This window comes from Cryptomeria japonica, chromosome 3 (assembly GCF_030272615.1).
Source record: "Cryptomeria japonica chromosome 3, Sugi_1.0, whole genome shotgun sequence".
Taxonomy (NCBI): Eukaryota; Viridiplantae; Streptophyta; class Pinopsida; order Cupressales; family Cupressaceae; genus Cryptomeria; species Cryptomeria japonica.
Window position 1 is genome coordinate 653,731,741 of NC_081407.1, and position 16,105 is coordinate 653,747,845.

The 16,105-nt window shown below is 38.0% G+C and overlaps 1 protein-coding gene across 1 annotated transcript; it reads right to left on the bottom strand.

Annotated features, from left to right (window-relative positions):
* Positions 1–13,534: 13,534 nt before the first annotated feature.
* On the bottom strand, positions 13,535–15,744 carry LOC131033780 (cinnamoyl-CoA reductase-like SNL6). The gene is made up of 5 exons (XM_057965070.2): positions 15,324–15,744; positions 15,051–15,229; positions 14,496–14,687; positions 14,125–14,281; positions 13,535–14,005 (listed from the first exon to the last, which is right to left on the bottom strand). Exons 1-5 carry the CDS (start codon positions 15,511–15,513, stop codon positions 13,674–13,676), a joined length of 1,050 nt encoding a protein of 349 aa, XP_057821053.1. The 5' UTR covers positions 15,514–15,744; the 3' UTR covers positions 13,535–13,673.
* Positions 15,745–16,105: the final 361 nt, after the last annotated feature.

Below are 16,105 nucleotides of genomic sequence, written 5' to 3' on the forward strand. Positions count from 1 at the left end.
GTCATTACTCTTTCCAGCTTTACATTCACTGCTCTGCATAAAACCACCATTTCCTTATAATCACTGTCTTCACATAATTGAGAAAAATCCATATTGGATTTCAGTTCCTTCTCTAAATGGAGTGTGCTACTGCCTTCATAATAGAAAACTACGTCAAGTGCATAGACCACAATATATAGTGTTTGACAACCATTGTGAGCATGTCATTAGTCACCATGGAACAGGAAAGACAACAATCATAGTAATGGCAAGTGCACTGGTTAGTGTGTTCATGGGTACACAAATTTATTTTATATTTTGGGTTTAACTATCTTAAGATCAATTTTTACAATCTATTAGTATTGGAAGCGAAATCTTAAATTGGTATCTAATTAGTTGAGATCCAAAAATCAGTGTGATTGACGATCATTTTGAGTATGGCATTAGTCACCCTGTTCCGCGAAATCCTAAGTTGGTATCTAATTGGTTGAGACCCAAAAATTCAGTGTGATTGACAATCATTTTGAGTATGGCATTAGTCACCATGGGACATGTAAGATGAGAATCATAGTCATGGCAAGTGTATCGGTTAGTGTGTTCATAAGTACACAAACTTATTTTTTGGTTTGAGCGCTAACCATCTTATGATCAATTTTTTAAGAATCTATTAGTATTGGAAGCACATTTCTAAGTTGGTATCTAATCGGTTGAGAACAAACAACTCAAAGGGTATCCATTCTACTAAAATTGTCTAAATAATAATCTTGACATCATCCTTATTTATTGCACCCTCTAGGTATTTGAACCTTGGTTATTGGCACAATCAAGGAATTTACCACCACCCTCACATCAATTGTGCTTAACCAATTGAGCTACAACCCTTTGGTAGGTACACAAACTTTGAATAACGTTGTTTGACAAAAACATATAACCTTCATATTTGTCACCTAGGGGTGATGCGATTAGACATGGATAGAGTTAAAATGATTTTGTCTATTATTTTAAATTTTCGGGTTTTTTCATTTTTATGTTTTAAGAAGGTTTTGAAATTTTGGTGTTGCAATACATTAGTTAATCGACTAGTGGGAAGTTCATCACTTTAACCAATATTTTAATTTGTCATGGTGACTTTGTGTTCATCAGGGTACTTCATTGCCTTTGTAAAGTGACAAATATATTTTATATTGTTCAAACTTTTATTGCATATTTTTTTTAGTTTTTTGAGATCATATTGACTTTATTCTTATTTGTGGGTGATTGTATAGTGATTACATTTGATGAAGTAATGAACATGAATAGGATTTGCTCAAAGTATTTGTAGATACACTATTAATGAGCCCCATTGAATTAAGCTAGTTTGGTACAACTTGCATATTCTCTTAATGCCCTTATATAGCTAGATTGGGTGTGATATCTTTACCTATTGGGATGCAAATTTGATGGGATGGGGTTTGGGTTAGACTAGCCTAGTCTATGCTCCTGGATCCTTCCCTGGGATCACCTGGTGTTCTCTCCACACCCTAGGGTCTCTAAGACTTCCCTTTTTCTTGAGGAATCCCCTGACCTTGCCCAATCCACCCACCAATGAGTTGCTATGCTGCTCCTATGGTCTCACCTACTCATGAGACTCAAAACCCCTTACTATGGCTAATAAGGGCCAAGGCTTGTTCCACACTTTCCAAGGTCTTAGCAAGGTTAAATCAGGTCTTAAACCATGTTTTACATCCCTCCATGTGCCCCCAATAAGTTTCTACCTTCATCCTTTTTACCGATTTCACTGTTTTGTGTTTTTGCTTACAAAACAGGGCTACAAGGATTAGGACCAATTAGGCCTCCTAACTGGTCTTCTAGGGCTCCCTCTCACAAACGATGCACAAAAAACCCTAACTCCCAAAATGGACTGCCATTCAATTGGCAAGGGCTCAAGGATATTCTAGGTTTTGGGCCTCCAAATGGCTGTACAGTGCCTAGGGCAAATTTTGGGGTTTTTAAGGGTTTTGTGGTCTGCATGGGTCACAGTGAAGGTTTTGTGTGTTAGCTACCTTTTTTGGATTGGTGGAGGCTCCTCCTTCACACCAATGATTCTTCTAACACTCCTCTACACCTCCTCCAAAGGATATACTCTCCTCTATCCAACCTTGCTCTCCAAGACCTCTGCTATTCAACCTCTCCTAACCGGGCACTATCCAGTCTCGCCTAGGAGTGGGTCTTTGCTTGGCCTTCCTGCATTTTTAAGGGCCCTTCTTGTTTTTCAATATGGTACAAGGTTTTCACTCTCATTCCCCATGGTTTCATGGTGGTTCCACAATGGGGAATGGAGTTATGCAACCATTTACACAATCCTGTCCAAAACTGGACAGGAAGAAGACAGTTTACAAACTATTCACAAACACACTCAATCTGCAAGTAAGAACGTAAACTAATTGCTTGAAATGAAAGTATTTACACCATGAAAAAAATTCCACACAGTTTTAGATGTTTTTCAATCCATTAACTTGCTTGATTGCTTCATACAAATTGACTGGTAACAGTTTCATAGTCTCAGTCTGATCTTTTTTCTAGGGCCGTACAATCTCTGACATCCAACCCTTTCATTTAGGGTTTGCAAGTACTTATACTACCTATTCCTTGGTCTATGTGCCCATGCTAGGGTTTACCACGCTAACCTAAAGAACTTGTCATCATGGTGGAAACGTTGCTTGACAACTTTAAAAGTTGTCATACAACTTTTGCAACTTTTAAGCAACTTTCCCAATGTTGCTTTTCATGATTCCTAGACCCACATTGGGTCAACCTAAGGTCACCACCATGTTATAAAATATCCTTAAACACTTCAAGGACACGCATACCCTCCATTTTCAAGAAAATCACAATCTTGACTCATGACCCCTAAGACCTCCTCTAGGACCCTACCTAGGACCTATGAGCACATGGCTCATTATTTTATGTACAATGGCTTCTAAAGAAGCATACCACCAACAAGAGAAAGAAAGGGAAAGAGTCTCGAAGGGTGCTCCTGCACCATACTCCCCCTCTGCACACAACTAAGAAATAGAAGAAGAGATGAGAGACGAGTCTATTCCAAGTGCCTTGAACTTGCTGTCCTCCACCGTAGCTTCAGATACTTGTTGATCTACCCATTTCACTAAGTGCTCCATGTAGACCTGATGTCTAGTTGAATTCTTCACCCTTGATTCCAAGATCTCTTCTGCTTTAGGCTTCTTCACCTGTGGTAAGACATTAATATCAAGGTCCTGTAGTACCTTGGCTTGGTTCTCAGTCTGCCTTTCTATCTCACCCTTATACATGATCAGGTCACCTACATCAAAGACTGGTGATATAGCTAAATCTGAAGGCAGGTCAACTTTGTATGCATTCTTACCATATTGCGACAGGATTCTACAAGGTTCTACCCTTCTCATTTGCAGTTTGGTAGGCTTACCACCTTGCATCCTAGCTTTGCTCAAGTGGACCATCACATAGTCACCCACCTTAAACTGAACTTCTCTCCTTTTCTCATCCACTTTGGCTTTCAGTTTTTGAGTGGATTCAAGGATGGCCTTCTTAACGTGCTCTTGAACTTTCTTGATGGTTTGAGTGAAGTCTTCTGCTTGCCCACTCTTCATTTCCAAACTACCAAGGTCTCTCAACTCACATACTCCTCTTGGATGTCTACCATAGACAACCTCAAAAGGACTTCTATCGGTGGTTCTATTCACACTGTCATTATATGCATACTCTTCTTGAGAAATGATTAGGTCCCATGTTTGGCCATACTCCTTAGTTAAACACCTCAACAAGTTACCTAACACCCTATTGATGACTTCAGTCTGACCATCTGTTTGTGGATGGTAAGCTGAGCTAAATGACAAGTTAGTTCCTAGTCTCCTCCATAATGTTTGCCAAAAATGACCCATGAACTTGCTGTCCCTGTCTAAAACAATGCTTAAAGGGAGTCCATGAATCCTAACAATCTCTTTGAAGAAGAGATGTGCAACATAGCTTGCATCATGTGTAGTCTTACATGGGATAAAATGACTCATCTTGGAAAATCTATCTACTACCACATAGATGCTGTCCATACCTGTTTTTGTCTTGGGAAGTCCTACTACAAAGTCCATGCTTATACATTCCCAAGGTCTGTTAGGAACCGGTAATGGTTGATATAAACCGGCATTGCTTGATCCACCTTTTGCTCTTTGGCATACGCCACACTGTTCTACATATCTTTTCACATCTCTTGGCAACTTTGGCCAATAGTAGTACCTCTATACTAAATCCAAGGTTTTGTTAACTCTAAAGTGTCCACTTAAACTGCCATTATGTTTTTCCTAGATGAGGTTTTCCCTCATGGATCCTCTAGGTACACACAACTGGTTACCCTTGAACAAGAGACCATTTTGGAGAGTGTAATCTGCATACTCACCATGGAAATGGTTCTCAAACTCTTTGCAAACCTTGTAAGCTATTGAGAAGTCTTCATCTCCTTCATAGAGGTTTTTGAAACCTTCTATTCCTATGCTCTACAACTGTAACTCTTGAACTATCAACAACTTCCTTCTCAATGCATCTGCCACCTTGTTAAGTTGCCCCTTCTTATGCTTGATGGTGAAGGTGAAGGATTGGAGGTATTCCATCCATTTCAGATGTCTATTGCTTAGATTCTCTTGACTATTTATGTAACTCAATGCCTGATTGTCTGTGAACACTACAAATTCTTTTGGAAGTAGGTAATGCCTCCATTTCTTTAGAGATTGCACTAATACATACAACTCTAGGTCATAGGCTGAGTAATTTTTCTTTGCTTCATTAAGCTTCTCACTGAAAAATGCCATAGGTCTTCCCTCTTGACTCAATACACCACCTACTGCAATTCCACTTGCATCACACTCCAAAGTGAATAGCTTATCAATTGTAGGTAGGAGAAGGATAGGTTTTGTGGCTACTTCCTGTTTCAACAATTGAAATGCTTTGTCTACCTGCTCAGTCCATTTAAACTTAGTTTTAAGTCCTCCCTTAATGGTGTCAAGGACTGGTCACATATACCACTGAAATTCCTCACAAATTTCCTATAGAATTGAGCTAATCCATGGAAACTTCTAAGTTCAGTCCCTATTTTAGGTGCAGGCCAATTCAAAATTGCCTCCACTTTGCTTGGATCCATCTTCAAGGTTCCCTTAGACACCACAAATCCTAAGTAAACCAGCTCTTGCTTCAAGAAGTCACACTTCTCAAGGTTGATGGATAGCTTCTCCTCATGCAACCTTTGTAAAACTAACCTCAATTGCTCAAGGTGCTCTTCCTTGGTTCTGCTATAGATGAGAATGTCATCTAGGTAGACTACCACAAATCTACCTGTGAAGTCTTTCAACACCTCATTCATCAACCTCATGAAGGTGCTTGGAGCATTAGTAAGCCCAAATGGCATCACAAGCCACTCATACAATCCTTCTGTGGTTTTAAAAGAATTCTTCCACTCATCCCCCTCCTTAATTCTTATTTGGTGATAACCACTTTTAAGGTCTAGCTTGGTAAAATACATAGCCCCTCCTAAACAATCCATTAGATCCTCTATTCTATGAATAGGAAACCTATACCTTATGGTAATCCTATTGATTGCTCTTGAGTCAATGCATAGTCTCCACTTACCTCCTTTTTTTGATGCTGGCACTACCGGGATTGCACATGGGCTGATGCTCTTCTTAATTAGTCCTTGTTCTGATAACTCCTGCACTTGCCTTGCTACTTCCTTATTTTGATCAGGTGTGAGCTTATAGGCATCCTTGTTAGGTAAGGATGCACTGGGAACAAAGTCTATTTGATGACTTATGGACCTTCTTGGTGGGAGTGTTGCAGGTGCTCCATCACTCACTATATCCTTATCCTCTTGCAACATGTGTTTCACCTCCTTGGGTATCTCTGCCTGCAACTTGTTTTCTTTCTCACTTGGATTCACAAAGATGGCACACTTCACTATCTCCTCCTCATGTAGCAAATTTAGGAACTCTTTACCAGTAGCCATTAAAACACTAGGTGTTTTTGAAGTGCCCTCTTCAACCTCTGTCAAAGACTGAATTTTGAAAGTCTTGCTGTCCTTCTTAAATGATATGGAGTTCTCCTCTCCATCATAGATCACCTTCCTATCAAATTTCCAGGTCTTCCTAGCAATAGATGACATGCATCCATAGGCAACACATCACAAAGGATCTTATCCTTGTATCCTCCAATAGAAAACTCTACCCAAGTCTCCTCATTGACTAGCACAATCTATCCTTTGTTCAACCAAGTCACCTTGTAAGGATTGGTGTGGGGTATTCTTGTGAGTTTCAACTTTCTCACTGCCTCTTCCGAGATGATGTTGTCAGTTGAGCGTGTATCAACTATCACCTTGCACACTTTACCAAGAACTTTGCATCTCACCCTAAACATGCTCTCCTATGTTTGGGTTCCTCCTTAACCGACTGTCTGATCAGAATCCTATTGACCATCAGATTCTCACCAACTTCTGATTCAATCTGGTCCACATCCAGTGTCTTGCTGCTTGAAGAGTCTTCTTGTGCATAAGAAACCCTCTTTCCACTGTTTGATGTGGTAGGCTTGTCAGGGCATCTATATGCTGGGTGTCCCAATTGTCCACAATTGTAACACTTCATAGTTGCAAAATAGGAGTTACCTCTGCCGATACCTCTACCCCTATTTGGACCACCTTGTGTACCTCTTCCTCTAGAGTGTCCTCCTCTGATATTGGCTTCACTACCATGCTCAGTCAACTTGGCTTCTCCTTGGTTTCTCTGCTCATTTGCTTTGCTTTGGTAACCACCTCGGTGATTCACTTGGTCTCTACCTCTGCCTCTACCCCTGTTATTGGAGTCTCTTTTCCTTTTGTTCCTCTCTTCTACCTTGACAGCAAGATGATGAAATTTCTGCACAGTAGTAGGAGTCCATAGGCTTATCTCCTCTTGTATGTTCCACTTTAGCCCGCTTAGATACCTAGCCACCTTAATGGATTCATCTTCTTGGACCTTTGATCTAAGACAAAGTTTTTGAAACTCTTCGGTGTAGGAGGTTACATCAAGATCTTTCTCCTTCAAACCCCATCTCTTTTTATGAAGTTGGACTTCATAATCCTCTGGTAAGTAGTTCTCCTTAATCTTACTCACCATAGCTTTCCAATTTGCAATAGGTAGCTTTCCCATGCTAACCCTTTCTTCTTGCAGGTACTTCCACCATGTCAAAGCTACTCCCCTTAATCTGGATTTGGCAACTTTAACCTTCTGAGCCTCTGTCACTCCTTCACACTCAAAGTGGTTTCCATGCCCTCAATCCATTCCATAATAGTGTCTATGTCCATTCTCCCACTGAAATGTGGCAATCCTTCAAAAGCTTTGGTGTTCAAAGCCTTGATAGCTTTCACAAAAGGTTCTTCATTGAACAAGGGATCTGGTTCAGGAATTATGTCATCTATGTCTATAGTTCTCTTGCCTTTACCCTTGGTGTCTTCATCCCAAGGTTCATGTGTCCTCTAATCCACCACTTCCTGCAGTTTATCCCTTATCTCACTCATTGCTACTTGAAGGAGCCTATTCTTCTCCTTCTGCTCTTCCACCTCTCTAGCCAACTCTGCATTAGTGACCATTCTGCTCCCCCCTATTGATTCACCAGTATATATAGACATACACAGTCCAACAAGTCTTTCACTTGCTCTGATACCAATCTGATGGGATGGGGTTTGGGATAGACTAGCCTAGTCTATGCTCCTGGATCCTTCCCTGGGATCACCTGGTGTTCTCTCCACACCCTAGGGTCTCTAAGACTTCCCTTTTGCTTGAGGAATCCCTTGACCTTGCCCAATCCACCCACCAATGAGTTGCTATGCTGCTCCTATGGTCTCACCTACTCATGAGACTCAAAACCCCTTACTATGGCTAATTAGGGCTAAGGCTTGTTCCACACTTTCCAAGGTCTTAGCAAGGTTAAATCAAGTCTTAAACCATGTTTTACATCCCTCCATGTGCCCCCAAGAAGTTTCTGCCTTCATCCTTTCTACCGATTTCATTGTTTTGTGTTTTTGCTTACAAAACAGGGCTACAAGGATTAGGACCAATTAGGCCTCCTAACTGGTCTTCTAGGGCTCCCTCTCACAAATGATGCACAAACAACCCTAACTCCCAAAATGGACTGCCATTCAATTGGCAAGGGCTCAAGGATTTTCTAGGTTTTGGGCCTCCAAAGGGCCGTACAGTGCCTAGGGCAAATTTTGGGGTTTTTAAGGGTTTTGTGAGGGTTTTGTGGTCTCCCTAGGTCACAGTGAAGGTTTTGTGTGTTAGCCACCTTGTTTGGATTGGTGGAGGCTCCTCCTTCACACCAATGATTCTTCTAACACTCCTCTACACCTCCTCCAAATGATATACTCTCCTCTGTCCAACCTTGCTCTCCAAGACCTCTGCAATTCAACCTCTCCTAACTGGGCACTGTCCAGTCTCGCCTAGGAGTGGGTCTTTGCTTGGCCTTCCTACATTTTTAAGGGCCCTTCTTGTTTTTCAATATGGTACAAGGTCTGCACTCTCATTCCCCATGGTTTCATGGTGGTTCCACAATGGGGAATGGGGTTATGTAGCCATTTACACAATCCTGTCCAAAACTGGATAGTAAGAAGACAGTTTACAAACTATTCACAAACACACTCAATTTGCAAGTAAGAACCTAAAATAATTGCTTGAAATGAAAGTATTTACACCATGAAAAACATTCCACATAGTTTTAGACATTTTTCAATCCATTAACTTGCTTGATTGCTTCATACAAACTGATTGGTAACAGTTTCACAGTCTAAGTCTGATCTTTTTTCTAGGGCCGTACAATCTCTGACATCCAACCCTTTCATTTAGGGTTTGAAAGTACTTATACTACCTATACCTCAGTCTATGTGTCCATACTAGGGTTTACCATGCTAACCTAAAGAACTTGTCATCATGGTGGAAAAGTTGCTTGACAACTTTTAAAAGTTGTCATGCAACTTTTGCAACTTTTAAGCAACTTTCCCAATGTTGCTTTTCATGATTCCTAGACCCACATTGGGTCAACCTAAGGTCACCACCATGTTATAAAAGACCCTTAAACACTTCAATGACATGCATACCCTCCATTTTCAAGAAAATCACAATCTTGACTCATGACCCCTAAGACCTCCTCTAAGACCCTACCTAGGACCTATGAGCACATGGCTCATTATGTTATGTATAATGGCTTCTAAAGAAGCATACCACCAACAAGACAAAGAAAGAGAAAGAGTCTGGAAGGGCGCTCTTGCACCAAAATTATAGGTTTATGGAGAGTCATCATCACTCTTTATAATGCATATAAGATATTCAAGATCTAAATCTTGGAGGTATAACTTACTTTATTTGAGCCTCTAGACAAAAGATAAAAAGGTGAGTCACCCACTACAGGGACACCTAGCTACATGTAGATTTGATGAGGGGGGTTTAGGCTTGAGATTAGTACAATGGATGGTTGCTCCAACTATTTAGTGCTAGGATATAGGTTCCATTCACCTTGCAAATCTTTGGGAGTATTTATTATTGGATAAAATAATGTTTCAAATTATTTATTCTTATTTGTTTATTTGTAAATTATCCATAATGGAGGATAAATAAAATATGAAATATAAATTAATTTGTAAGTGTAAAAAAGAATTAAATATTCAAATGGTGTCTATGACAAATTGGATAGAAAAGTACAAAACAATTTCTTATCCTAAGTTGGGTGCCCAAGCACATTTGGGTAAGATGATGTGATAAAAGTTGTTTTTCTTGCTTGAAAAGCGAGTTTTTGTAGCTATCTATAAGGTAGCTTTTTTGGGATGCCTAAGTTGGGATTTTATGCATTTTACAATGTCTTTTTTATATTCATATGATTTTGGATGCCCAAAAAATGATTTATGAGAATAACTCTTGGTTGGAGTAGGGTTGATTGAACAAAAGTTTTCTGGTTGCTTTTTCAAATAACATAGTTGTTTTTTTAACAAGTTGCATGTGCATGGAGGAATACTCAACCATTCTAATCATTTGTTTGATTCATCAATAAGATCCTGGCCTTCTTTTTGGTGGAGTGTTTTTGCCAAGAGGTTTCTCCAAATATATTTTGTGCTCTTTTGTGATTTGTTCATATTTGTTTGCATTATTGAATTTCTACAAGTTAAAGATTCCTATTTTGGATTGAATGCATTTACATGCAACTTTAGTTTCAGATATAACACACGCATTCAAGATTTCTTAGTAGTTAAAATAATCACCATATCTCCAACAATTGGTTTCAAGATCTGGTTATTGTTAGAGGGTTTATGACTAATATGTTGGAGATTTTTTTGGGTATTGTGTTTTGTGCAAATTCTTTAACTTGTATAAATTCAATAATGACCTAAATATATTTTCTTGGTAAATTAAAAAAAATTATAATGTGAAATAGGTTTACCAATGTCTTTTGGATATGCATATCTACCTAAATATCCTATCTTGACTATATATAAGGATTATTTTTAATGGTTGATCCTACTATTAAGATTTCTTATGATGACTATCGCATTATCCTCTTTTTGATATATTTATGGTTGCTAGTTTCCATATTTTATCATTACTTATACAAGGCCACCACCATAGAGCTTCGCCAAGCCATGGTTGATTTGAAGGGTCAAACCTTTTCTCGTACCTTGCAACTAACAATTACTAAGATTTGACAAAAAAAAATTGTTAAAAATTGTACTTCTAGAAGAGCACAGATTAAATCAAAGATTCATTGGATTAATATTAGTGAAAGAGTATCCAAGGAGTTTGTTAGGTCCTATACTTTAATCACACTTCACAAGCCATAAAAGAATTAGAGAAGGCTAGCATCTTTGGACTAAACTATCTAATATTCTTCATGCTTTCATAATAAGCTAGCATCTTTGGACTAAACTATCTAATATTCTTCATGCTTTCATTTATTACTATGAATGGGTCTTCAAAGCTCTAGAAGCCACTTTCAAATGAGCCTTTTCTCTATAACAGTTCTTAAGTGTTATTCCATACTAGGTTTCTCAATCCCAATAGATCTTCTATGATAAGCTTCTTGTTAAAGAAAACCTAAGAAGAGTGATCTTTTTTCTAGCCAATGGTAAGGTTCCTAATTATAATGGTTTTCTTTGTGAATTCTATAAAGCTTTCTAGGAATTGGTTGGTAAAGCTCTTGATAAATTTTAGCTTGAATATTAACTATGGAGTTTTTTTCAAGTTCTTTGGCATTTCTTTTTCCTCCCAAGCCTCTTCTTCCACCCAATGAAAAATGGTTATTTCAACAAAATTGAGAAGAAAATATCATTTTAGATTATTATGCCCCCTTCTTTGGTATGAATTTTTCAAATGTATTTTGGAATTTTAGCTACTATGCAAGTTTATTTCTCTTCATATGTTGGATTCCTTCTAAAGCTTCCTACTAGGTAAAAGTTGAAAGCCTAGGAGATCATCCATAAAGGGATTTCAATTAATTAACAATACTTTTTGTGGTTTCTTTCTCTTTCTTATTAGAATCAATTGCTTGGCAATGATCTACAAATTCATACTTCAAAATCCTAATATAGGGTATCTACTTGTTTTTTTTTATACTATTAACAATTTTCTCTCTTTAGATCTACAAATTCATACTTCAAAATTCTAATATAGGGTATCTACTTTTTTTTTTTATACTACTAACAATTTTCTCTCTTTACCTGAGGCCAAAGTGAAATATAAATTGTCTAACTAGGATTTAGAGACTTAACAAACTAGATTATTAATTTATTTCCACTAATATGATGCACAAAATTAGATTTTTTGCTTCAAATATTAGTGGAAGGATTAGAAATGGTACCTAGACACATAATGTTGTAACTACAAACCTCAGAAAGAATATGCTTAGCTATCTCCACATGTTCACATGGTGCCCAAATTGAATAGTAGATGTCTTCTTTAATCCTTGTTGGGCTCTTAGCAACATAGGGTCATTTTGTTTGGTCGACTCTTCTTGAGACAAGTTGGCTCATTTTGCTCGGTGCCTTCTTTATTAGAGCCTTTCCATTGGTTCCATATTATCTCATTTGGGAGTTGTTAGTGTTTGCTACCTATTCTATGGATAACAAGAGAACCTTAAGAGCCCTCTCTAGTTGTCTTGCATCTCAGGAAGCTAGTAATTAGATTCATGACTTTTTCAAGTCTTTTATACTTGAGCCTTTATCATGGTATATGGTCTTATTGGGAGATTGACCCAAATTTCTTATTAAATTGTCCTGGACATATGGCATGCTCATAGAATGGAATTTCTTTTTAACATTTGGAGAGATATAATCTTTGTTTGTTTCATTGGTTACTCTATTAATATTCATTTCCTTTTTTATACTAATGCTATGATTTGCTCAAGTGTTCTTATGTAGATTCAAAGAAATTCAACAAAGTTACACTAGAAGTGGGATTTTTTTAGGTGCTTTTAGATCACTAGAGTAATGCCTCTTGTATGCTTACCAGAGTGCCATCAAATCTAGCCTCTAACACGATTGAAATCTTTGTCTTGTGAATGTTGATGTGGACACAACCAATTTACTCAAAGAGATCATGGTTCTCAAACATATGTTTGGCCCCCTCCAAGAAGCCCTGAGGGTTAGTCTACTTGTAGCTAGTCTTAGCCATCATGCCCACCTTCCACCTCTTGTTAGCCACATGACTAGGGGTGTCTAGATAGTTGAATTCTAGCAAATTTCCTTGCCTTGCTCTAACCATATCACCTACCTATGACACTAAACCTATCGAGAGAGAAAATGAAAAGGGAATAATCACTAGTTGAGAGTCAACTCCTAACAACTAGGATTCTACTAGTGTATGGATCAAATTGAATGTTTGCGCCTCACTTGCCCCTTACGAACCCTTCAACAATACAACTCTTGTTGCTTACTAAATTTGTCTTATATTTAAATAGTTCAAACTTGACCTCGTGAACTTTAAAATGTAACTTCCACCCATCCTTTTTTTTAATTATATAATATTATCTTTTTGAATAACTTCTTTTTAAATGTCTTTCAAATATTAAACTATATTTTATTATAAATAAATTAAATATACTTTAAAATAATCTTATATAAAATCTGATGATTTATCCAATATTCAAGAAGAAATTGTTGCCATTACATAACATCAACAACCGAAGAAAATTAGAATGTAAGACAACAAAATTCAAAGCTTTTTTATAAATTTCTTTGAAGAAGATAATTAAATATTCTGTTATAATTATATTTTTGTCCAAAATATTTAAATACAACCATCAAATTTCGACCATTCTTATATTCTAAAGCTTGAAGACACCATCAGCACGACCAATTCGTTGGGAATCAACCAATTAAAAAGGGTAGCATTTAAAAGGGCTACCTAAATCTGGAGACATTAAAATTATTAGATATGTTTTCTTCTCCTAGAAAACAACAGAGTAACTAACTCCAAAGTAAATAAATTGCCACCAAATCAAATAAAAGTAGTAAGATACGACCACGAAATATTAAATGCAATGTATACATTACTCTTCCTATAGTTTGATTGAACGCAATTTGAATGAATGCACACCATCCGCAATACTTGAAAAAAGAAAGTACATTAATGCTACGAAAATGACAGAGTATGACGCAAACTAAGACTTTACATGATTCCCAATGCTGAATTTGACTGTAGACACCATTTGGCCATTACTCTTCCAAGCTTTGCATTCACCACCCTGTCTGTACCTATCACAAATCTGCCATTTTCAATAGAATCATTATCTTCGAATCCTTGAGAAAAACCCATATTGAATTTCAGTTTCTCCTCCAAATGCAGAGCATCTGTTGGAGTCTTGATGAGTTTATCAAAGCAAATGTATCTTCCACTTGCTCCTCCTTCACCCATCTCCTGGTATACACAGACATGGGCCTCTGCTGCTTTTTGCACATCCACTGTTGCCAAAACTTTCTTCTCAAACATTTCTTTTGCACCTGAAAAGAGTGATCAATAAAGTTACAACAATTTCATTCTTGAGATCTGCAACTTTAAGTAAATTTCTAAAATTTCATTTTTGAGATCTGTTAAGTAAATTTCTGCAATTTATATCCACCTTTGAAGTAGGCTATGGAAGATGTGGAATTGGAAGAAGAAAAGGCAGGGCCAGTGAGGAAGGCAGGGCACATGGACACCATGACTAGACCTCCTCTTTCTCTTGCCACTCTCCAGGCTGCTTTCTCTGCCATTGTTTTTGCCTGGGCGAACCATAACTGCACCCAATACATTAATTTATTGAAGATATTAGTTTTCCACAATCCATGCTTCTGATTTCGATTATATATGTTTACACCAAAATCACACTCTGTGATTCACATCATCAGAATGGTAAAAAGCTGAGGTCAATTAAAGAATGGATCTGTTCACAACAGTTAACTCATCATAATATATACAAGATGCCAATTAAGGGATTGATCTTTCACAAACCTTTCTTTCCCTGCAAAGACTTGGATCACTCCAGCATTTCTCATCCACTCTAATGTCTGATTCAATTACTCGACTGTGCCAGATGCAGGCAGCCAGGGAAGATGTGAATACCAGTCTTCTTACTGAAGATGCTAGAGAACAGGCTTCCACCACCTTCTCTGCTCCTTGCACTTCTAAATTCACCATATGCTCCTGCATAAATTATCAGGCCAAAACTACCCATTTTCAACTATTGTAGTCTTTCTCTCTACTGAAGTAAAATACATATAGATCAATTAAAGATTGTTTCTGGATTCATCATGTATAATGTTTACATCTATTATACATCCTGTTTTGGATCATATTCAGTGTTCCTCTTTCTGATGATGGATCACTGAATGTGATCCAAAACGCTCATGTTAAAAATATGGACAGCGAATCCAGAAACAACCTTCATTTCATCATGAACTGTGGGGAAACTAATATTAACTTAAAGAAAAAAACAGAGTATGATAAATCTACAGTAACCATAGAAACAGAGCATAAACAGACAGTCATGAATTCCAGTTGCCTAACCGTGAATCCAGAGACGCTGAGAGGATCAATAAAAGAAGATGTATGAAACACTCCATAACACCCATCAAACTTCTCTGAGAGTGAATCAGGATCTTCAGCAGTTATATTACCCACTACTCCCACCACACTGTTCCTATATCTTGCAAATTCCTCCATCTCCATCAATTTTTCCAGCTCCTCTGAAAAAAACCAGAAAAGAAAGATTACAGCCACTTGTTTCCTCCAATCTGAAAACACCATTGAATACAATACCAAACAAAACTCCCTGAATACCTGTAGTGTCTACTGTGAGGCGCACCATGTATCCTCGGCGCAGCAAATTGATGGCAATCCAGAGGCCCAGATAGGAAGTGCCATTGGTGACACAGACCACCTTGGGAAGCCCATCCATTTTCCCCTTTCGAAATCCCTTCAGATGCCACTCTTGTGGTAAATGTTCCTCTGCAGAGCTGAGAACCGCCATGGTACCTTTTTGAGATGAAATGCAGAGTTTCAAAGTTTGTGGCGTATTTGGGAAGAGCAACACGGGTATTTCCAGATGGGGCGAGTGGTTTACTGTTTACATCACTTTTGCTGCAGTGACGAGGAGATGGAGAAGTTTGTGTCTATGTTCGACCGCCGTCTACAGAATTTGCGGTGAAAATGTGTGGTTGTGCTCATGCGATTTGCTCATCTTCCCTTCTCACAACAGCCATTCTTCGAATCTGACGACCGTCGGGCGGCGGTTTTTATATACTTATCTTCAGAATTATTGAGGCGGCCTTCCAATGAAAGGGACCAAAAAAAAAAGTCTACAATGATGGGTCTAGAGATGATTTATGGTAATATGGAATCTAATTGTACTCTGTAAATGAGGTGTACATACCTTATTCCATTCTACTATTTAGTCACGTTAAAAAATTCTTTTTTTAAATAAATATTATACATATAAAAAATACATACTTTAAGAGTTCAGGAAAAAAACATATAAAAATGTCATTAGATGGTGGTGGTAGTAGTAGAGGGGAAGGAGGTGGGCCTTGATCATTCAATTTACCTCTTACATCAATGAGGTC

Coding starts and splice junctions, on each gene's coding strand:
- LOC131033780 (XM_057965070.2), bottom strand. CDS start 15,513: ATGGCGGTTCTCAGCTCTGCAGAGGAACATTTACCACAAGAGTGGCAT. Junction 15,230..15,323: donor CCTCACAGTAGACACTACAG/GTATTCAGGGAG, acceptor GGTTTTTTTCAG/AGGAGCTGGAAAAATTGATG. Junction 14,282..14,495: donor GTCTTTGCAGGGAAAGAAAG/GTTTGTGAAAGA, acceptor TATTGGGTGCAG/TTATGGTTCGCCCAGGCAAA.